General features: G+C 37.9%; 2 protein-coding genes across 8 annotated transcripts; one reads left to right on the top strand and one right to left on the bottom strand.

The window, feature by feature from the left end:
* Positions 1–349: 349 nt before the first annotated feature.
* On the bottom strand, positions 350–11,393 carry tmem268 (transmembrane protein 268). 7 transcript variants are annotated; one of them, XM_058046443.2, is made up of 9 exons: positions 11,347–11,393; positions 5,704–5,806; positions 4,241–4,335; positions 4,032–4,139; positions 2,830–2,982; positions 2,636–2,746; positions 1,111–1,200; positions 789–1,001; positions 350–594 (listed from the first exon to the last, which is right to left on the bottom strand). In XM_058046443.2, exons 1-9 carry the CDS (start codon positions 11,347–11,349, stop codon positions 427–429), a joined length of 1,044 nt encoding a protein of 347 aa, XP_057902426.2. In that variant the 5' UTR covers positions 11,350–11,393; the 3' UTR covers positions 350–426. The 7 variants fall into 7 exon arrangements, with proteins under 7 accessions (XP_057902426.2, XP_078648050.1, XP_057902427.2 ...); XM_078791924.1 differs by having other exon boundaries at positions 4,226–4,268; positions 11,347–11,387; XM_058046444.2 differs by lacking the exon at positions 11,347–11,393 and adding an exon at positions 9,464–9,665 and having other exon boundaries at positions 4,226–4,335.
* A 94-nt stretch (positions 11,394–11,487) lies between these two features.
* neu1 (neuraminidase 1) lies at positions 11,488–15,475 on the top strand. Its single transcript, XM_078791921.1, has 6 exons — positions 11,488–11,695; positions 11,867–12,056; positions 12,389–12,651; positions 12,895–13,077; positions 14,715–14,934; positions 15,096–15,475. Exons 1-6 carry the CDS (start codon positions 11,606–11,608, stop codon positions 15,314–15,316), a joined length of 1,167 nt encoding a protein of 388 aa, XP_078648047.1. The 5' UTR covers positions 11,488–11,605; the 3' UTR covers positions 15,317–15,475.
* Positions 15,476–17,420: the final 1,945 nt, after the last annotated feature.

Here is a 17,420-nt window from a genome sequence, read left to right as displayed (position 1 = left end):
ATAGATATAGATATAGATATATATCAATATAGATATAGATATACTTTTCCTTGGTGGAATCCTTGGTGAAGTTCATGTCGACTGAGATCCTCCACTTAATTAAAATGTTTTTTTTCACCCGAGAGAGAGAGAGATCGGATCAGACCAAATCCCGCCAAGCTCGGATGGAGGAACTAAAGATGGAAGCCGCGGACGAATCACAGATGGCCTTTTAGCCTCCCGAGGAGAAGCGCCGCGTCTCTCAGATTGTTTAACACGACCTCACGCTGCACGTCTGTCTTGAGTTCCAGCTTCCTGTGGGTGGATCTCAGTGCATGTTCTGCCAAGGACCCCCCCCCCCCCCCCCACTCCCAACCCCGCGCACCCCCACCTCCCCTTTAAGTGCGTGAAAACAGGAAACAACAGTTTGGCACTTAGCTTGTTGTGCTATTCCAGGATCTTGATTTTGATGAACTGGCAGAGGCAGAACGGCGCGTTGGTGCAGTGATTTTTCCGTGGTCGGACTCGATGATGCGACGGTCCGGACAGCCTCTCGGACACCAGTAGCTTCACGTAGGCGGCGCTGTAGGTCATCAGCAGCTGGTAAGCTCGAGCCTGGACGATAATCATAAATCATATTTTCTTAACGATCTAAAAAAACCCAACAACCCCGCCTCTCGCCCCGATGACAGCTGGGATAGGCTCCAGCACCCCCCCCACCCCCCCCCACCCGTGACCCTTGTGAGGAAAAAAAGCGGTAGAAAAATGAATGAAAACCCCCCCAACATGTCCGCATTGGTTCTTCTGACCTGAGCAGGTAAGGCTGCATCGGGTATGAGGCTGTAGCTGCTGGTGACTTTAGCACCCCCTTCCTGTTTGCAAGTGGAACTGCACCCTTTGTCCTCATTTCTCAGCAGAGGCCTCTCCTCTCCGGAAGCTTCTTCTTCCACATCCGAGCCGACGACTTCCGGGTCGACGACCTCGCTCACAAGGACGAGGTGGGACATCTTTTTCAGTTTGCTCTGTTGGAATTGAACCCAAAACAGTCGAAAAATGAACAGTTGCTATTTTTGAAATGAAAGTCGAATGTGTATAATGTTCTCAAGGTCAAAAGGACAAAGTCAAACTCACCCGGGTGTCAACGGCCGCTAAACCATGTTCCTCTAATGTTTCCGTCAACGTTGTCAAACAACGAGACATGTCCCAGTACACAAAGCACAGCTAGAAAAAAAGGCACAAATGTAATAATAATATAATAATAATAATATAAATATATATTGTGTTATAAACACACACAACACATATATAAATAGCATCAGGCAAAATCCTCATTTGGATGGCACAGTGATCGAGTGGTTAGCACGCAGACCTCACAGCTAGGAGACCAGGGTTCAATTCCACCCTCGGCCATCTCTGTGTGGAGTTGGCACCTAGCAAGACATACTCAAGTCCCAAAAGTGTTAAGGCAGTCCCATAGTGTCCCCACATAATACCATGTGTGTATTTGCCTTTAGATATCAGTAAATTAGCTAAAATGCTAACATGCTAACCGAGGAGACCAGACTTCAATTCCACATTCGGCCATCTCTGTGTGGAGTTCACACCAAGCAAGACATACTCAAGTCCCAAAAGTGTTAAGGCAGTCCCATAGTGTCCCCACATAATACCATGTGTGTATTTGCCTTTAGATATCAGTAAATTAGCTAAAATGCGAACATGCTAACCGAGGAGACCCGAGTTCAATTCCACATTCAGCCATCTCTGTGTGTGTGGAGTTCGCACGTTCTCCCCGTGCATGCGCGGTTTTTCTCCCGGTACTCCGGTTTCCTCCCACATTCCAAAAACATGCTAGGTTAATTAGCAACTCCAAATTGTCCATAGGTATGAATGTTAGAAAATGTTAGAAATGCTGTGTTAGAAAATGCTAACATGCCAATGGCTACCATGCTAGCACCTAGCAAGACATCCTCAAGTCCCAAAAGTGTTATGGCAGTCCCACAGTGTCCCCACATAATGCTATGTGTGTATTTGTCTTTAGATATCAGTAAATTAGCTAAAATGCTAACATGCTAACCTAGGAGACCAGGGTTCAATTCCACCCTCGGCCATCTCTGTGTGGAGTTTGCATGTTCTCCCCGTGCATGCGTGGGTTTTCTCCGGGTACTCCGGTTTCCTCCCACATTCCAAAAACATGCTAGGTTAATTAGCGACTCCAAATTGTCCATAGGTATGAATGTGAGTGTGAATGGTTGTTTGTCTATATGTGCCCTGTGATTGGCTGGCCACCAGTCCAGGGTGTACCCCGCCTCTCGCCCGAAGACAGCTGGGATAGGCTCCAGCACCCCCCGTGAATATAAGCGGTAGAAAATGAATGAATATTTTTCTATTTTGGAGTCATATAAGGACATGTCCGTATATTTGTATATACACCTATGGAGTATTAAGTCGTTGTGTGATGAATTTATCACTGCCAGTGAAGTGCTCTGACTTCCAATGGGTTGACAAGCGTGTTCTAAGTGTACTGATGGCTTGTGATTGGCTCCTGCCAAAAAAAAAAAAAAAAGCTTCCTCAGCGACTCACGATCGCCACGGTATTTAAATAATTTGTAGCAGTGTGAATGTGAGTGTGAATGGTTGTTTGTCTATATCAACACACCTGCATGCTTCCTCTACAGTTGTGCACCCAGTCGGCCACAGCCACGAGCAGATTATGCTTGACCATCCTCTCGTTCACCTGGATTAGCCGCACGTCCAGGTTCATGTTGATCTGACACAAATTGACAATCAGTTTTTTTTTTAATCCTCATTTCACAAACATTGCAATCACATAACGACGCGTATTCATTTCACCTCCTTTTTGCTCTGGTTGAGAACAAAGATGATAGCAGTGGTGAGGAAGATGGAGATGAGACTGACGCATAGACACAGGATCCAGTAGTCGCCGACGGTCATGTAGAGGCGCAGGGTGGAGAAAACTGCGCACCACAACACCAAATACAGAAACTAAAGGAAGGATACACAGAAAATACTTTGTCACTATTGCTATTTCAAGTGGGGAGGTGGTTGGGGTTTTTTGGCGACACCTAGTGGCCGTAATTATTTATTGAGTTGAGCTTGTGATGCAGTTATGCACACAAATTGAATGCTGTAGAGCAGGGGTCTCAAACTCAATTTACTTGGGGGGCCACTGGAGCTCGGGTCTGGGTGAGACTGGGCCGCATCAGGTTTTCCCAAAAAAAAAAAAAAAAACGCATTTATTAAAAACTAAAAAAATCCAATTTTCTACAATAAAAGCTCTGATAAAACATTCCGCTGTTCTCAAATATCTTACTTTTTATTTTTCTACACAAAATAAGATGAAATATAAATAAACAAATCAAGAATAAAGAAAATCAATCAATCAGTAATACATAAATAAATATAATAATAATAATAAAACGGCAAATAATAAAAACTTAAGAAACCACATATAGTTGGTGGGTAGACAAATTATTTTTTTCTGATTAAAATTAATAAAGCATTATTAGAGCCCTGTAGACATGACAAAACACGACTATAGTCACATTTATACTCTTTTTTTTATTTACATGCTAACATGCTAACATGCTAACTCGCAAACTAGAGAGCTAGCGACCTAAACGCTACCCTCCAAGTTATTTCCTTTAAACTTAAAAAAAAGCCAAAAACGTACCACTTCCACACGGATAGGGAGGATAACTCTTAACAGTTATTTAACCTTTAACATGAACATTAATCAAACGGAATTATTTTCTTCTGGGTACATGATACCATACAGCATCCATATCAAACTTGCCGCGGGCCGCGCTAACATTAAACTTTCATATCAAGGCGGGGGGCCTCAAAGTAGTGTCCTGTGGGCCACATTTGGCCCGCGGGCCGCATCTTTGAGACCCCCGCTGTAGAGCATACCGGACCTCCTAATACGCTCTGTGTCTGTAAGTAATGTGTAAATATAATTGTAAAAGTTTTAGATTGCAGTTTTGTTAGCTATGCATATGTTAGCTACTTCTATTGAGTTGGGCCATCCTTACCGGCGCTACTATAAAATGGAAAAGGGATGAGTTGAAAATCATGTATCTTCTGACTGAAGGAACATCCAAGGCTGTTCTTAACGGAGCTTCCATGTCTGCGACTGGAATCTAACATAAGGAAAAAAAAAAAAAAAAAAACAATATGCAAATATATCAACTCCACTTGATGAGAGAGTAAGATAACATGGCCGTACAAGTCCAAACGTCACCTGGAAGCCGTTGGTCTCCAGCGTGGAGCTGCACAAAGAAAGGTCAAAGCTGGGGTTTAACAGCGAAAAGCTCGGCATTGCCAAAACACACTGACCTGAGGGCGGGAAAAGGCATACGTGAAGAGTTATACAGTGGAACCTTGGTTAGCGTCCGCCCCGGTTAGCATGTTTTTTTTTGGTTAACATCTAAAATTTCCGACCACAATTTTGCCACGGTTCATTCTTGATAGGACCCACATTTTGTTGTGTTATTAAAAAAAAAAACAACAACAACAACCGCCTACCAGCCATTTTAGACAATTTTAACTGATTTTTCATGGCACACAGAGTATTATATCGTATTACTATTTGAGCATGGAAACTACCAAAACAAAGACTCCCGTCTTTCATCAGAAAAAAAAATTGTTTCTACCTTTTTCCGTTCTTTCGTAATCAGCAGTAGAACATTTCAGGAAAATATCGGTTCCCAACTAAAACAGCTCAAATATTATACCAACTTAACTATTACCTATGCCAACGTAAACAACACAAAAAGGGGTTGTTTTACATCAAAACAAAAGAAATTATATAATAAATAAATAAATAATTATAATAATTATATGTAATGATAGTTAATTATAATTAATTAATGATAATTAATAAATATATAATAAATGTAATAATAATAATAAATATAATGATAATAAATAATAACTAATAATAAGTAAATAATTATATAAATAAATTCTATTAGGAAAGCAGGAAGTGAGCAAATGTAACAGTTACTGATTGTAAAAGTACCAAAAAGGGGTTGTTTTACATCAAAACAAAAAACATTATATAATAACTAAATAATTATAATAATGATATGTAATAATTAATTGTAATGATTAATTATATTAATTAATGATAATTAATAAATATATCTATAATAAATGTAATAATAATAAATATAATTATAATATCTAATAATAAGTAAATAATTATATAATTAAATTCTATTAGGAAAGCAGGAAGTGAGCAAATGTAACAGTTACTGATCGTAAAAGTACCAGATGGAGGGGTAGGATTTAATAAGCTTTGCTTCTTCCTACTCCTTTTGGACATGTGGAACTGTGAACTGATTATGTGATGCATTCAATTGTAATCTGATGCATGTTCAAATGAAATAAAACCATTACCTTTACCATTTTTTGTTAATATTTTTGGAATAAACGAATCATGAAATTTTGGGTACTACTGACATCTATAAATACATGATAATATAGGTAAAATGTTTTTATATCAAGCGCTGAGATTTCGCACTTTGTTTGGTAGTCCTTGAACGCACCATAGGATGAAAAGTATGTACTATAACATAGTCCGACACTAACATCTGTTCATGAATCATCTTATATTATCCTTCATTAGTGGTGAGTACCTATCCAATAGATTTACTGATGGGCGTGCCGCCATTGGCTCCACTGTTGAATATACTGTATTACCATTGGTCCATTTGGGTCTGTTGTTGCTCCGGGTATCAGCGACTTCACTCTCTTCCTTCACGTCCTCATTCATGTCCTCCATCTTCTCAGCGGGAACCAAACCCTGATTAAAAAAAGCGAAACAGGAACATGATTCGTTAATAAAGCACACGTCTTGTGCTGGAAGACACGGCCATCCCAATGAGAGCGAACATCGGAAGTGTTGTTGAAGAAACTAGCATAAGTATGTGTATCGGTAGTGTTTTAAATCATCAAAATTTGGCAAGATACTATAATTATTACATGTTATCATTGGTGTACGTGTTCATGCATGATCACAACATGTATATCAAACCATGATACTTTTTTAGAGGGATTCATAGTCAAAATAAGTGTATCCCATTGACAGCATTGTAAGCTAGCTCAAGAAAAAATTCCCAAAACATGCATGCTAGCACCTAGCAAGACATCCTCAAATCCCAAAAGTGTTAAGGCAGTCCCATAGTGTCCCCACATAATGCCATGTGTGTATTTGCCTTTAGATATCAGTAAATTAGCTACAATGCTAACATGCTAACCTAGGAGACCAGGGTTCAATTCCACCCTCGGCTATCTCTGTGTGGAGTTTGCATGTTTTCCCTGTGCATGCGTGGATTTTCTCCGGGTATTCCGTGATTTCCTCCCACATTCCAAAAACATGCTAGGTTAATTAGCGACTCCGAATTGTCCCTAGGTATGAATGTGAGTGTGAATGGTTGTTTGTCTATGTGTGCCCTGTGATTGGCTGGCCATCAGTCCAGTGTGTACCCCGCCTCTCGCCCACGAAGACAGCTGGGATAGGCTCCAGCAGCGGTATGAATGAATATTTTTTATTTTGGAGTCATATCGGGACATGTTTGTATATTTGTATATACACCTTTTTGGTATTAAGTTACTGTGTGAAGAATTTAGCACTGCCAGTGAAGTGCTCTGACTTCCAATGGGTTGACAAGCGTGTTCTAAGTGCACTGACGGCTCGTGATTGGCTCCTTCCAAAAAAAAAAAGCTTCCTCAGTGACACTGCCTGTGATTGGCTGGCGACCAGTCCAGGGTTGTACCCCGCCGAACACAGCTGGGATAGGCTCCAGCATACCCGCGACCTTAGTGAGAATAATTGGTATAGAAAATGGTTGAATGGATGGATATGTAGTCACATGTCACTTTGCAATGTTTTGCAATTGATTAAAAAAAATGTGGAGAAAAGAACTGGAACTATCTCGTGACTAGAAGCTTGACCAAATATTAATTATCACGTGACTTGAACCAGCAGGAGGAAGTTGGCATGCTGATTATATGATATATTTAAACAAATCGAATGACTGAAAAATAATACATGTGTGTCTCTGTGTTGCCCCTTAGCAGCATAGCCTCTTTAAGAGGCTATAGGGGTGCTATTTCATGTCCAGAGGGCTCTAATAAAACATATTTTGAAGGTTGTAAACAGGCTTTCTATCGATATCGAGTCATATCTGTATTGGAAATTGAGAGTTGGATAATGTCGGCATAGGATCATAGGATCATAGGATCGGAGATTTTAAAAATAAAGTCGTAAATCAACGAGAATAAAGTCGTTAATTTATGTGAAAACAAGTCAAAACCACAGAGGCCAAAGGTGACATACTGGATAATTAAAATAAACTAAAATAAACTAAAATAAAACTGCTAATAGCATCTGCAAAAAAAAACAAAAAAAATGAAAATTATCTTTCAAGAGCAGTTCTCTCAGTTCTTCCTGTCTCAGAACGATATTGTGACACTGAGGTGTGGTGTCACAATCAACCGCCTGCTCACTTCTCCTTACTTTCATAGAAGCCGTCTTCCATTCCCTTTGTCATTTAAACTAATGGGAACCTGCTGAAATTGGAAAAGGACACCAAAACCCATCCAGCAGTCAGGGTGGGAAATATTGCAAATATCTGTTTTTTTTTATTCCATTTGAGTCTACCAATATGACACATTAATATCGCAAGTCCTCCACATGCTTAGCACCTGAGTGTCTAGGCATGCGAGTCTGACCTCTCTAGTCTCTGGCCCTCACAGGACGAGGAGATCACCCCCCTATATTAACAAACCATTTAACCATTTAACAGTCACACATATTCTCTAGAAGTCGTCTGTTTAGGTTGTATTTTGTAACAGAGTAATATTGGGGTAACATTGGAAAAAAACAAAGTATAATCCGAGATTCCGAGAATAAAAAAAATTGTTAAAACGGGAATTTATGAGAAGTCAGTCACACAAATGCCTGCCTTTTTCATAGCTGTCTCAGCTGTCTGTAACAAAAAATGTTTATTTTTGTTTTATTTTAGTTTATTTTAATTTTCCAGTATGTTACCTTTGGCCTCTGTAGTTTTGACTTTATTCCTTATTCTCGTTGATTTACGACTTTATTCTCGAAATCTCCGATCCTATGCCGACATTATCCAACTCTCAATTTCCAATACCGATATGACTCGATATCAATAGAAAGCCTGTTTACAACCTTCAAAATATGTTTTATTAGAGCCCTCTGGACATGAAATAGCACCCCTATAGTCACCTTTACACTCATATTACCCAATATAGTAGACGTTTAAGACAAAAAATAAGACTTGTTCTGGTGTGTGTTGCTGTAAATGTATTTTGGTGTTTGGGGAGTGGAATGGGGTGGTAGACAGGAAGTGACATCGGGGGTTAGGGATATTAGTCGGAATGTCCAATATTGGCTTTTTTTTTTGCTGAAAACCGATATGCCGACATTATCCAACTCTCAATTTCCGATACCGATATGACCTGATACCGATACCAATATGTGTAACATGACATGTCTTATCATATTTTTTTAATATCGCTTTTCATGATACCTATATCAACCAATATCACATTTTTATACCAATATTGCGGTCAAGCTTGGTGCTTGTGTGTCTCACCAAACATTACAGTAACATTACTGACACCTAGTGACCAGCGTAGAATACTACATATGCGATCCTTTTTGTTGTTTTTTTTTAAGTGTTCCCAATACTTTGTCTCAAAATACAACCGAAATAGACTGATTCTAGAGAATATATCATGCTAAAATGGACCAGAGACAATGAAGGGCAGACTCACATGCCTAGACACCTAAGAATCAGGTGCTAAGCATGTGGAGGACTTGTTCTGGAGACAAGTTACCAAACAGCCACAGCAAATCAGTGCGATATTAATTGGTAGATATTATATAAGTGCAATAACGAACCACGGTTTCCAAACAGTACTGATCCAATACTGTGTAAATACAACGCTAGTATACGCAGATATTGATACTCATACCGGTACTTTTTACCTGAAAATGTTCAATATCATATGAAATTATTTTTCTACTGACGTTGACCTTGGTACAGTACCAATTCGGATCAATCCGTCGAACCCTAACAAGTAATATCTTTGAGTTTTCATATCACTTACTAAACCAAAACCCATGTTTTGATGTCAACTGGGTTAGCTCCGATCACATTGAATCGTGAGTTTGTGAAGAAATAAACGCATCGTACATGTATTACACATCCACGCAAACTGAATGTTAGTAAAAAGCTCCATTCGGAATATGGAAGACAATTCAAACCACAAGCATGTGTATTATTATTATTATTATTATTATGCTAGGACTCAAACCCCTTAAAACAAGCAACTTCAGACCCCCAGGCCGCACTCCAGACTCACCAAATGTAATACCCATTTAAGGATTATGTTTGATGCAAAACAAGGTCAAACAGATCCTTACCTGCGTTCTTGGTTAAAGTCCTGTCATGTCAATAACATGAAGATTATTTTATTCCAGTACAGATCCCATTTTTTTCCCCCAGATAATACCGCAACACTCACATCGATCAGTCAGTCCGAGTGGGGCGTACGGTGTATGTGACTTTCACTGGCTCTCTCTTTTTCTCTCTCTCTCGTTCTCTTTCTCGCTCTCTTTCTAGCGTGTGACTCAGCCCAGCTTGGCCCCATGACTACAGGAATGCTGTTTACGCTTAAACGCAACATTTCGAGGAAACGGAAGATGTGGATCGCTTTGAAACAAAAATAGTAATGAGATGCCAAGTCATGCCTACCAAGGAGGGTTGTCCAAGTGCGGCCCGAGGGCCATTTTCGGTACATATCTTGTTTTTAGTGGTCTTTGGTATATTGTAAAAAATCAAATGTATTGAATATTGAGATATATGTTTTGATAATACACTAATCTGCTTTGTCACTTGTATCACAAACTAAAAGTTGATGGTTTGTTTTGATAGCTTAACCTTAGATTGCCCCTCACTTAGTTACATGTAAATGGTTATCAGCAAAATGGATAGAGTGGGGGAGCATTGACCGTGAGGTTGGTCTTTAGCTCCATGGAAAACAGAAAAAAATCCTATTTATGCCTTAATCCGAGATATTAGTTAGAGACACAATTCTTACATCTGGAGAAACACTTTCTGGCTCTTGTTTTTTTTCCGACCACAGTCGCCAATTCCCGTGGATCTCCCAGTTTTGAAGTAACATATTTGTGGAAATCCTGTGACAAGTGAATTTCTGCTCAATAGGATTTCTTATTCATAAATACAATATGTTTGTAATTAGAGCATAGAAAACCTGTTTACAACCTTCAAAATATGTTTTATTAGAGCCCTCTGGACATGAAATAGCACCCCTATAGTCATCTTTACACTCATATTACCCAATATAGTAGACGTTTAAGACAAAAATAAGACTTGTTCTGGTGTGTGTTGCTGTAAATGTATTTTGTTGTTTGAGGAGTGGAGTGGGGTGGTGGACAGGAAGTGACAACGGGGGTTAGGGATATTAGTCAGAATGTCCAATATTGGCTTTTTTTTAGCTGAAAACCGATACGCCGACATTATCCAACTCTCAATTTCCGATACCGATATGACCCGATACCGATACATATGGGAAAAATTGATACCTATATCAACCAATATTACATTTTTATACCAATATTGCGGTCAAGCCTGGTGCTTGTGTGTCTCACCGAACATTACAGTAACATTACTGACACCTAGTGACCAGCGTAGAATACTACATATCATCTTTGCATGCAGAGTCTCAATGCCTTATACAGTATTTGTATTTTAGCTAATTTAACCCTATTATGCTTTAAATAATCTGATTTTATAACTATTAAAAGTCTTCAATGACAAAATAGCATGATTTATTAATTAATATACTGTATTTTAGATAAAATACATAATTCTCCAAATGCTTTCTAAATCTCCATTTTAGCTAAGCTTGTCTGGAATCTTAATCCAAGTGAAAATGTTCTGTTTGGTTTAGCTTTTGTTGACTTTCTTATCTGCCTCTATTTAACCCAACGGGGTTAAAAAAAAGTCATGATTGATACTATAGAATTTTGACATATATATTTACAATTGCATCAACTTGACTCCACTTCCGTTTTGCGAGGACACGCCCCCTCCATGCATTTGAATGAAAGTTAGCTACAGGTAGGATTTATGAATGGTTGTTCTATCACTTAAACGTACTCTGTAAATAAACTGGGCAGAAATTCAATTAATCTCTCTTTCGTAACATGTATATTACGTTCATATTATGTTATTCCTATCAGGAATACACTGTTTGTGGACTTGTTTCAATTCGAACACTCACCATCTTGGGCGCGTTGAATGCAACATCCGGGTATGTCGGGGCGGAAGTGCGTACAGAACACAGCCACAACAAATAAATACCATTTCCGGTTTTAATTTGAAGGGCGTCATCATGTGACCACCCACATTGGTCCACATGATACATTACGTCCTGCTGACTCTGGAATCGGGATGCGGAACTGCTTTTCGCGATGTTTTAATCCACTTTGAAGTGATTCTAATCGCATATATGTTTTTTTTTTTAATCTGAAATAGTCGTCATGGCTCTCGTGCGGGACTCGAACCTGAACACAAGTGCATTAGCGGTTTTGTGGATGTTTCTCCTAGCTGTCATCACCAGCTCTGCGACGGTAAACCTAACAATATTTTGTGTACAAGTGTATTAAATGGCGCTTATTTGACATCATTGAAGGTTGTTTACCTTTTTAATCACTGCTTTTATTGACTTTCTATTGCTTTGTGGTATGTACATATATATACTGTATAATCGGTCTTATTGTTATCATATTTCATTGGTCTAGATTGAACCACTGTTGTTTGAGGAGCAGTTGCTGTGGGTGAGTGGCATGGCCGGGGAGGTGAACACCTACAGGATCCCCCTGGTCACCTTCACCCCCATGGGGAGCCTGCTGGCTTTTGCTGAGGCCAGGAAGTTCTCATCCAGTGATGAAGGAGCAAAGTTCATCGCAATGAGGCGATCCACTGACAAAGGCAGGGTGACACCCCCCCACTTTATAGATTAAGAATAATCTATAAAGTCAAAGAATAGTAGACTAGTAGATTAAGATTAAGATTAATCTATAAAGTCAAAGAATAGTAGACCAGCTCACACACAAGCAGAGCAGACATGTATTATTGTCAATTAAAACAGTTAATATGGTAAGTAAGATCAAAATAATCAAAATAATTGATCAAAGTTATATAATCTATGTGATTGATCTTCCCAGAGACCCACCTCACAGAAGAATAACACAAAAGACTCAAAATAATATATAATATAATTCCCTGAGTTGATCCCACCCTCCTCTCTTCCATCCCGCTAGGATCCACGTGGTCCCCAACCACCTTCATCGTCGACGATGAACTAGATCAGGACGGCCTGAACCTGGGTTCGGTGGTGGTGGACCAGGAAGTGGGTTCGGTCATTCTAATCTACACCGTTTGCTTCCACTTGTACAACTGTCAGCCTGCTAGCACCATGATGGTGGAAAGCAAGGATGACGGCCTGAGCTGGAGTTCACCCAGGAACCTTTCTATCCAGCTGGGAGTCCAGAATTTTGCTCCTGGACCAGGGACTGGCCTCCAGGTAAGAGGATGACTGAATGGTTGTGTTGACTTGTATGTAGATGATTTATCCATGGAATACTGTCCTGCGTGATATGACTTACTGTACTTATATGGTTATATTGGTTAACTCTATGCAATTTAGGTAGCACAGTGGTTTAATGGTTAACGCATTGTAACAAAATTTTTGGTTAAACTTTGACAAAATATTGTTTTTTTTATATGTAATACATGTCTTTTGTCTACACTGCGTCACCTACTACAGAAGCGATACGAACCACACCAAGGAAGGTTGGTGGTATGCGGCCATGGAACATTGGAAGGGGATGGCGTTTTCTGCATCCTAAGTGATGACCACGGACAAACATGGGTTAATGGTGCGGCGCTGAAAAGCATCCCTTACAACCAGAAGAAGAAACCGCTGGACTTCAATCCAGACGAGTGCCAGGTACACCCAAAAACAGAGAGTGTAGGTTTTGTCTGTGTAGACTGCATTTAAAAGTGAAAACAACATGAAAAACAGAAGGTAGGTTTTGTCTGTGTAGACTGCATTTAGAGGTGAAAACAACATGAAAACCAGTGAGTGTAGGTTTTGTCTTTGTAGACTGCATTTAAAAGTGAAAACAACATGAAAAACAGAAGGTAGGTTTTGTCTGTGTAGACTGCATTTAGAGGTGAAAACAACATGAAAAGTAGAGGCTATGTTTTGTCTGTGTAGACTGCATTTAGAGGTGAAAACGACATGAAATACAGAAAGTAGGTTTCGTCTGTGTATACTGCTTTTAGAGGTGAAAACAACATGAAAAACAGAGAGTGTAGTTTTTGTCTTTGTAGACTGCATTTAGAGGTGAAAACATGAAAATCAGAGACGGTAGGTTTTGTCTTTGTAGACTGCATTAAGAGGTGAAAACAACATGAAAAACAAAGTGTAGGTTTTGTCTTTGTAGACTGCATTTAGAGGTGAAAACAACATGAAAAACGGGGTAGGTTTTGTCTGTATTGACTGCATTTAGAAGTGAAAACAACATGAAAAACAGAGGGGGTCAGTTTTGTCTGTGGAGACTGCATTTAGAGGTAAAAACAACATGAAAAATAAAGGGTATGTTTTGTTTGTGTAGACTGCATTTAGAGGTGAAAACAACATGAAAACAGAAAGGGTATGTTTTGTCTGTGTAGGCTGCATTTAGAGGTGAAAACAACATGAAAAACAGAGAGGGGTAGGTTTTGTCTGTGTATACTGCATTTAGAGGTGAAAACAACATGAAAAATAAAGGGTAGGTTTTGTTTGTGTAGACTGCATTTAGAGGTGAAAACGACATGAAATACAGAGAGTAGGTTTCGTCTGTGTATACTGCATTCAGAGACGAAAACGACATGAAAAAGAGAGGGTAGGTTTTGTCTGTGTAGACTGCATTTAGAGGTGAAAACAACATGAAAAACAGAGAGTGTAGTTTTTGTCTTTGTAGACTGCATTTAGAGGTGAAAACATGAAAATCAGAGACGGTAGGTTTTGTCTTTGTAGACTGCATTTAGAGGTGAAAACAACATGAAAAACAAAGTGTAGGTTTTGTCTTTGTAGACTGCATTTAGAGGTGAAAACAACATGAAAAACGGGGTAGGTTTTGTCTGTGTTGACTGCATTTAGAAGTGAAAACAACATGAAAAATAAAGGGTATGTTTTGTTTGTGTAGACTGCATTTAGAGGTGAAAACAACATGAAAACAGAAAGGGTATGTTTTGTCTGTGTAGACTGCATTTAGAGGTGAAAACAACATGAAAACCAGTGAGGGTACAGCTGTGTACTGATTGATTTTCCATCTTCTCTCATTTTAACAATTGCTTGTTTTTCCACCCATACCAGCTTTCTGGTTTTCATGTTGTTTTCACCTCTAAATGCAGCCTAAACAGGCAAAACCTACCCTACCCAATCTGAAACTGGGTATAGACATTCAGTGCTGTTTTATGATTGAAAAAGCAACGTAAAATGACACCTGTACGTACAACAAAATCTTTTTCCAGTACTTGTAGAGGTTGCTGTAAATATGTTTAATCTCCCTTTTACTCCCCCCCCCCCTCCTTCTGCAGCCTGTTGAAATGACAGACGGAAGCATTGTCATCAATGTGCGAAACCAAAACAACTACCACTGCAGGTGTCGCGTGGTGGTCCGAAGCCAAGATGGCGGCATGACCCTGCCTATTGACGACCTGTACTTTGACTACGAACTTGTGGATCCTGCAATAGCGGCCGGGGCCTTTCAGAAAGAGGGGGTGCTCTTCTTCACCAACCCATCTCACGAACAACACAGTAAGGAGACATTTTGTTTGGTTTTAATCAGAAAGCTGTGATTTTTTGGCCCAATATCGCCATCTAATGGCATGATATGCATATTACAGTGTCTTTTACCTGTCCACTTAGGGCTTCCTGTATAAATGACATTCTGGTTTTTATTTCCTCTCACCGCACAGGAATAAACCTTACCTTACGTTGGTCAGTGACTGACGGCAAGTCCTGGGAGAAGAAAGCTCTGCAGATTTGGCACGGGCCGAGCGGGTACTCCTGCATTACATCACTGGACAGTGGTTCTGCAGACGACAGGAGACACATCTTTGTCATCTACGAGAAGGGATACAAAGACTACGACGAGACGATCTCCTTTGCTAAGATCCACCTCTACGGCGGTCGGTAAAGCACGTGAATCAGAGGTGAGGTTCGACGAAGAGTTGACCAAATTATAAATGGAGGCTACATACATTTATGTTGTATACTACGGACAGCTTTAAGCATCCACCATTTTCATCGAGTTAATTCTTGTAATTTTACAACAGAGTTGAAATTTCACACTGTGTGCCTGCGGGATTTGAACAAAAGAAGGAGAAGAAAAAGGAACTTTCTCAGGAATAATTTTTTTTAAACATTATGTAAAACATTATGATAGCTGTTGTTTCCAGTTCTGGAATAATTACTTCTGCATTTTATGGGATGTTGCCAAGACAGTTTTTTATTTCAGCAAATTATTATTATTACTATTATTTAATTTTAATTTTAATTTTAATTTTAATTTTAATTTTAATTTTAATTTTAATTTTTTCAAATTTATTTTAATTTTATTTTTGTCTTATTTTATTTTATTTTGTATTATTTTATTTTATTTTGTATTATTTTATTTTATTTTTATATTATTATTATTATTATTATTATTTTAAGCAAATATATATGTAAGGTACACATTTAATGGTAATTTACATACATTTACATGACATTTGCATACTTTCTCAGGAATAATTTTTTTTAAACATTATGTAAAACATTATGATAGCTGTTGTTTCCAGTTCTGGAATAATTACTTCTGCATTTTATGGGATGTTGCCAAGACAGTTTTTTATTTCAGCAAATTATTATTATTACTATTATTTAATTTTAATTTTAATTTTAATTTTAATTTTAATTTTAATTTTAATTTTAATTTTAATTTTAATTTTAATTTTAATTTTAATTTTAATTTTAATTTTAATTTTAATTTTTTCAAATTTATTTTAATTTTATTTTTGTCTTATTTTATTTTATTTTGTATTATTTTATTTTATTTTGTATTATTTTATTTTATTTTTATATTATTATTATTATTTTAAGCAAATATATATGTAAGGTACACATTTAATGGTAATTTACATACATTTACATGACATTTGCATACTCTTTCATTCAATAATAATGACACCCACCATCATAGAACTGTGGTAGAATTCAGGGTTTGGTGATTTAAAGCATCCTTGACGAGTTGATCCACTTTACCTCAAAGGAAGACCCTACCTGCTTGTGTTTGGACTTTATTTTGCATGAAAATCTACAAGGGTTCCATAAATTTATGCTTATTTTGAAAATGTAATGTGATATTGATTGCCTTTTAATGTATGTGCGTTTTGATTTTCTTAAAACCATAGCTATAATTTTAAATGTTTGTGTGTGTGAGAGACAAGGAAGCCACTCCTATCTAAAAAATTCAGTCTGATTCTTCTCAGAATTGTACTGGTGTACACTTGGGACTACTTTTGAACACTTTGTTGATCAACACTTAACAATAAATGGCTGTCGCCGTCATGTCTGGGTTTGTTTTTGTCATTTTGATCTGCTTTTATTAGTTATATTTCACAAATATGCCAAATCTCTTATTAAATTCAATTCATTTTTGACGGTAAAGTCAGATCTGTGACAAAACAGGGACATATTATTGAGATATTACACTAATTTGCATTGCCACACAAGCTAAGATGTCAATGTTTTTGTTCAGATAGCTTAGCATGTGTTGCATTGTTTTGGTTTTAACACCTATTAATGTACAAAATGTAAAGTAGGCTCCGCACATCCTTCATTTTTTTATGTATGCACTCTACAGTCAGTGGAAAATGTGTTCACTTCCTGTATTAAAAATTATTAGGTAATATGACGATATGGTGATGTAATTATTAAGATCTGCGTAGTAATAAATAAATAGAGTTCAACGCTATTTATTGTATTTTCTTATTTGGGCCATTCCATAATTTCATTCCACATTTAATGTTGTTCTTACATATGTAAAATATAAAATGTAAAAAAAAAATATTATCAAAATGGCTGTGTTTAAATGTTAATAGAAATTAAAAAAAATAGAAAAAATGTCCAAAATTTTTCACTTCCTGTATTAAAAATGATTAGGTAATATGACAATATGGTGATGTAATTATTAGGATCTGTGTAGTAATAAATAAATAGAGTTTAACACTATTTATTGTATTTTCTTATTTGGGCCATTC

Source organism: Doryrhamphus excisus, linkage group LG7 (genome assembly GCF_037039965.1).
Source record: "Doryrhamphus excisus strain RoL-2023G ecotype Guam linkage group LG7, RoL_Dexc_Guam_v1.1, whole genome shotgun sequence".
NCBI classification, from domain to species: Eukaryota; Metazoa; Chordata; class Actinopteri; order Syngnathiformes; family Syngnathidae; genus Doryrhamphus; species Doryrhamphus excisus.
This window is presented reverse-complemented; position numbering and strand designations above follow the sequence as displayed.

Coding starts and splice junctions, on each gene's coding strand:
- neu1 (XM_078791921.1), top strand. CDS start 11,606: ATGGCTCTCGTGCGGGACTCGAACCTGAACACAAGTGCATTAGCGGTT. Junction 11,696..11,866: donor TCATCACCAGCTCTGCGACG/GTAAACCTAACA, acceptor TCATTGGTCTAG/ATTGAACCACTGTTGTTTGA. Junction 13,078..14,714: donor TCAATCCAGACGAGTGCCAG/GTACACCCAAAA, acceptor CTCCTTCTGCAG/CCTGTTGAAATGACAGACGG.
- tmem268 (XM_058046443.2), bottom strand. Junction 4,140..4,240: donor TGGAGACCAACGGCTTCCAG/GTGACGTTTGGA, acceptor TCCTTATGTTAG/ATTCCAGTCGCAGACATGGA. Junction 1,002..1,110: donor TAGCGGCCGTTGACACCCGG/GTGAGTTTGACT, acceptor CAATTCCAACAG/AGCAAACTGAAAAAGATGTC.